Source organism: Chiloscyllium punctatum, chromosome 6 (assembly GCF_047496795.1).
Source record: "Chiloscyllium punctatum isolate Juve2018m chromosome 6, sChiPun1.3, whole genome shotgun sequence".
Lineage (NCBI taxonomy): Eukaryota > Metazoa > Chordata > Chondrichthyes > Orectolobiformes > Hemiscylliidae > Chiloscyllium > Chiloscyllium punctatum.
Window position 1 is genome coordinate 15102000 of NC_092744.1, and position 6003 is coordinate 15108002.

At 48.1% G+C, this 6003-nt stretch overlaps 1 protein-coding gene across 4 annotated transcripts in view; it reads left to right on the plus strand.

The window, feature by feature from the left end:
* The window catches only part of LOC140478741 (mediator of RNA polymerase II transcription subunit 12-like protein), a 609926-nt gene that overhangs the window by 116729 nt on the left and 487194 nt on the right, over positions 1–6003 (plus strand). For all 4 annotated transcript variants that reach the window (XM_072572053.1, XM_072572054.1, XM_072572055.1 and 1 more), the window contains exon 8: positions 3501–3773. In XM_072572053.1, the coding sequence (XP_072428154.1) occupies positions 3501–3773 (273 nt within the window). The remainder of the gene's footprint in view (positions 1–3500; positions 3774–6003) is intronic.

A 6003-nucleotide genomic window follows, 5' to 3' on the forward strand; every position in this document is an offset into this window, starting at 1 on the left:
TAAACTTGACATAGTTTAATTATAGCAGGATAGACTCATTACAGCTTCTTAGGTGGTATGACCTTTTGGTTTTTTTGGAATAGGTTATTCCAGAGCTTTGAATCACAATCAAGTGGTGTTTTTCTAGCAAGCTGCCACGCTCCACTGTTTTAATCATTAAGCAGCTTGATCCATTTCTTGTGCAAAAGGCAGTTTGGAAACTGGCAACTTTTATAATTGCTCATTGCTGTAATTCTTGATCTGTTTCTCCTTTTCAGATATAATAAAATTATGAAAATGGTAACAATTGTCATCTGATTGTGAAACTGAGATCACATAAGAATATATTGTACACCCAAAGTGGTTGAAGACATGGCTCTGCAAGCTGCAGTTCATTTTGTCGAGCTGCAATAGATATGGTACTAGAATCTGTCCTTCAACACTTTGAGAATATAATCTCAAAGCACTTTTTTTAAGATAGTGCATCACACAAGCCCAGCATTGGTCTGGAGAAACTGGTGTGGGTCTGACTTTGTGAACTCCTGAACCTGCAACTGAGTATCTTGCTGGCTGGCTGAGTGTTGAGAATGGCTCGTGGTGAAGCTGGAATCAGTACATTTTTAAAAAGGTTATTCCTCCACTTGCTAGCATTCCGCTCCCCATCCCTAATTGTTTTTGGAAAGTTGCTGCAATGAAATGCTTGGTCCATTAGTCTAGAAATATTTAGTCTCGATCCCTAATGCCACTGGGGAATGCATTCCTGGATTTAATATACGGGTGAATGTGAGTAAGCGTAGCGTGTTTCGTTCCTGAACAGATATAAGTGATCTATTTGGATTGTTACGTCTTTACAGCTTTATAGTCCTATTTACTAAATGTTTATTTCTAGTTTTGATTTTTTAAGATGTGTCATTTCGCAAATGGCCAGGCTAGATTTGAACTAGTATTCTCTGGATATTAGTCTTTTATGTATTCAGTCCTGTAGCCATAGAGTGATATACAAGTAGGATTGGCCTAATCTTTTCTGAGTCTTCTCCATTACAGCTATCTTGCTTTGATTGATGGCTACAAACTGTTTTGTTTGGATCAGACTAGAACTGGAATACCCCTGAACAGTTCTGGTCCTCCCTATCTAAGCGAAGAAGTAGTGGCATCAGAGAAGCCCAGCGAAGGTTCACCAAGTTGAACCTGGGTTTGAAGGGACTTTCTAATGTGAGGGAGGATGAATATATTGGGCTTGTTGTACTCATTGGAGTTTAGAAGAATGAGAGGCAACCCATGGAGACATTGTAAGATCTTAGAGGACTTGACAGTACATTAAGAACAACTGGGGAGAGAATAGGGCATCTTAAAGATCTAGGAAGTCGTCTATGCATTGAGCCACAAGAGATGGGAAGAGATACTAAATGAATATTACACGTCAGATTTTACTGTAGAGAGAGAAATGGAGGACTATGGAACTCTGGTAAATATTGATGTCTTAAACAGTCCACATTACAGAAGAGAAAGTGCTGGAGGTCTTTTAAGCTTAAAGGTGGATAAAATCTCCAGGACCTTATCAAGTGTATCCCAGGACATTGTGGGAAGTTAGGGAAGCAATTGTGGGGACTCCTACTGGAGATGTTTGCATCATCTATAGACATAGGTGAGGTACCAGACGACTGGAGGGTGGCTTTTGTCGCGTCTTTATTTGAGAAGTTGTAAGGAGAAGCCTGGGGAATTATAGACCTAGGAGTTTGATCTGTGGTGGATAAATTGTTGGAGAGGATTGAGAGAGAGGATTTAACTGCTTTTGGAGAGGCAGGGGACTGATTAGGGATAGTCAGCATGGCCTTGTGCATGGAAACTTGTCTCACTGACTTGATTGAGTTTTTTGAGTACATAACCAAAAAGGGCAGAGCGGTAGATGCTGTCTATATAGATTTTATTTAAAGCCTTTGACAAGGTTCCATGTGATAGACTTTTCCGTGTAAAGTTAGCACATGGGATTCAGAGAGAACTTGCCAATTGGGTACAAAATTGGCTTGATGTTGGAGGCAGAGGGTGGTGGTTGAGAGTTGTAATTTAGAATAGGGGCTGTGATTTGTTTGTAATTTGTGTGAACTATTTGGAGAATTTAGGAGGCATGGTTAGTAAGTTTGCGGGTGACGCCAAAATTGGTGGTATATTTGACAGTGAAGAAGGATACCTAAGATTACAAAGGGTTCTAGATCAGTTGGATCAATGGGCTGAGGAGTGGCAGATGGAGTTTAATTTAGTTAAATGCAAGTATTGCAGTTTGGTAAAACAAACAGGGGCATAACCTATACAATTAATGGTAGGAGTCTGGATAGTGTTTTAGAACAGACCCACCCCCCCCACCCCTGTAGGTGTTCAGGTCCATAGTTCCTTGAAAGTTGAAACACAGGTAGACAGGGTGGTTATGAAGGCATTTAGCATGCTTACCTTCATTGTTCAGACCGTTGAGTATAGGAGACGGGACGTCATGTTGAGGTTGTACAGGACGTTGGTGAGGCCCCTGCTGGAATCCTGTGTACAGTTCTGGTTGCCCTACAATATAAAGGATGTAATTAAACTGGAGAGAATTCAGAAAGGATATACCAGGATGTTGCCAGGAATGGAGGGTTTAAGTTATAAGGATAGGCTGGGATTTATTTCACCTGGAGTGCAGGAGTTTGAGGGGTGACCTTATAGAGGTTTATAAAATCGTGAGGGGCACAGACAAGATGATAAGCAAAGACCTTTTCCATGGGGTGAGTGAGTTGAGAACATGGAAGGATATTTTTAGGGGGACAGAAGGAAGATTTAAAAAGTACCTGAGGGGTAACTTTTCTCCACACATGGTGGTCTAAATGTGAAATGAGCCACCAGAGGAAGTGGTAGCTGCAGGTACAGTCCCAATATTTAAAAGACATTTGGATGTGTAAATGAATTGGGAAGGTTTAGAGGGATATGGGCCAAACGCAGGCAAGTGGGACTCATTTAATTTGGTAAACTTGGTTGGCATGGGCGAATTGGACCGAAGTGTGTGCTTCTGTGCCGTATAACGCTGTGACAGTATGGATGTTTCCCCTTGTGGGAGAATTTAGGACCAGCGGATATAATCTCAGAATAAGGTCTCGCCCATTTAAAACTGAGATGAGGAGGAATTTCTTTTCTCAGAGGGTAGGGAATCTGTGGAATTCTTTACTGCAGAGCATTGTCAAGGCTGGGTTTGTTTTTAGCATGCCCAAAACTGAGACAGATTTTTTAAACAGTAAATGAATCATGGGTTGTAGGGATAAGGCAGGAATGTGGAGTTGAGGATTATCATGGTCCCATGAAGTGATGGGGCAGACTTTGTGTGGGCTGAATGACCTACTTGTACCCCTTTATCTAACAGGTCTGATGGATTGGACTAGAACCCAACTTGAGGCTGCTGCTTTTCATAGGAGTAGGATAGGACGCACAAAATCGGTCTTGACAACTGCAAAATGCCTTGTACTGCAAGGTCTCCCCAATAATCCTTTTCTTTCTTTCAGTATTCGGAAGAGTTTGTTCAATCGGCTTATTTATCCCGTCGCCTTGCCTATTTCTGTGCCAGGAGGCTTTCTGTTCTTCTGAGTGAAAACTCTTCAAACCTTGTTCCTGCACACTCCCCTCACATGATCATTGGACCAAATAACGCTCCACTGGCTGCTCCCAGTCCCGCTGCTCCCACTGTAGTGATGAGCCCAGTGCAATCGGCCTTCTCGGATTTCCATTCGTGTCCGCAGCATCGCCCTTTAGTTTATGGCCTCAGCTGCATGTTGCAGGTGAGTGATTCTTCCATTTTCAACAAACTGTGTCTCTGTCTGATTTGTTTTTTCCCTCCAGATCACTGTTCAAACAATAAATGTATCTCCTGAGGGCAACTAGTAGGGGAAGCTGCCATTAAGCTGTGGTTATTGCTTTAAGGTACCATTGAGATTTTTGTGTGGGATGTGGGCGTTGATGATAAGGCATGTTTGTTTTTAACCATCTATTTGAGGAGGTGATGAGGAGCTGTCTTAAACTATGTTACCCTGACAGAGCTGTTGGAGGGAGCACAATAGACATCGCCATGTATAGTTGTGTTACAGTGCACTCTGGAGCAGGTGGGACTTGAGCTCCTGGTACAGAGGTAGTGAGACAAGAGCCTTAATTTGGTAGCGACAGAATTAGTTGGCATTTGGATGTACCTGAACGAAATGGGGATTGGTTTGAGAGCCAGGACTGAACTCTGAGCAAATCCTACTGAGTAAATTTATTTTGGTTGCAGGTGGGAGTAGTCCCAAAAAAAAGATTATTTTTTTTATATAACCTGCTGTCTGTGTCTGGACAACACTAGCAAGGCTATGCATTGGCCTAAACGAGGCACGAACCTTCCCTTTGGCTCTTTGCTGGCCTTGTGTATCACACTTGTTTTTCCAACTGACTGCTAGACTGTTTCATGGAGCATTGAGCTTGCGACGTGTTGAGAGACTGCAGTCATGTATAGATCTGACAACGTGCCCTGTCTCTGAAGGCTGCTAATTAATCACTTGATTTATACAACAGTTTTGATCATTTTCCTTTTGCTAGCCTATTAATTAGTCAGATTTATTGAATTCTGTTTTATTGCCTGCCATTTTGAAAATTGAATTCCTGGATTCTGGTTGCTTGTCTGGTATGTATTATTAAGTAGCTTGCATGTTTGCTTTTGGAAGGTGAGTGCAGTGAACCCTTCGACTCCCTTACTCAAATCCACAGTGACTGGCGACTAGGATTACATTTCAGAGCCCTGAAATTCTGGAGGGATGGGAATGCTAGGTTCTCTGGGAGGTTTGGCTGGAGTCTCTCTGACAGTACATTGGAAAAACTGAATGCTCTCCCTGAGCAAAATTTCAGGGCCTGTGTTAAACTGAAGAAGTGTGCAATCATCTCCACAATGGCCCCCTTTCTCCCCTTTTCTCCCCTTTTCTCCCCTTTCTCCCCCCTCCTTTTCCCCCCCCTTCCCCTCCTTCCCCTCTTCCTGCCCCTTCCTGACCCCCCCCCCACCCTCCCTCCTTCCCCTCCTTCCCGCCCCTTCCTGACCCCCCTCTCGCCGCCCCCTCTCGCCGCCCCCTCTCGCCGCCCCCCCCCTTTCCTCTCCTTTCCCTCCCTTTCCCCCAACACATCTCCCCCTTCTCTTCCCCCCCCCCCCACCCATCTCCCCACTTCCCCACCCCCCCCACCCCACCCATCTCCCCACTTCTCTCTTTCCCCCCACCCCCCACCCATCTCCCCTTTCCCCCACCCACCTCCCGGTCCCCCCCACACCCATCTCCCCTTCACTCCTCCCCCCCCCCCCCCCCCACCCATCTCCCCCTTTTTCCCCCCCCCCACCCGTCTCCCCTTCTCTCTCCTCCCCGCCCCACCCGTCTCCCCTTCTCTCTCCTCCCCCCCCCCCACCCGTCTCCCCTTTTTCTCTCTTCCCCCCCCCCACCCGTCTCCCCTTCTCTCTCCTCCCCCCCCCCACCCGTCTCCCTTTTTTCTCTCTTCCCCCCCCCCCACCCGTCTCCCCTTCTCTCTTCCCCCCCCCCCCCCCCCCAACTCGTCTCCCCTTCTCTCCCCCCCCACCCGTCTCCCCTGCCCCCCCCCCACCCGTCTCCCTGCCCCCCCCCCCACCCGTCTCCCCTGCCCCCCCCACCCGTCTCCCCTGCCCCCCCCACCCGTCTCCCCTGCCCCCCCCACCCGTCTCCCCTGCCCCCCCCACCCGTCTCCCCTGCCCCCCCCCACCCGTCTCCCCTGCCCCCCCCCACCCGTCTCCCCTGCCCCCCCCCACCCGTCTCCCCTGCCCCCCCCCCACCCGTCTCCCCTGCCCCCCCCACCCGTCTCCCCTTTCTTCCCCCCCCACCCGTCTCCCCTGCCCCCCCCACCCGTCTCCCCTGCCCCCCCCACCCGTCTCCCCTGCCCCCCCCACCCGTCTCCCCTGCCCCCCCCACCCGTCTCCCCTGCCCCCCCCACCCGTCTCCCCTGCCCCCCCCACCCGTCTCCCCTGCCCCC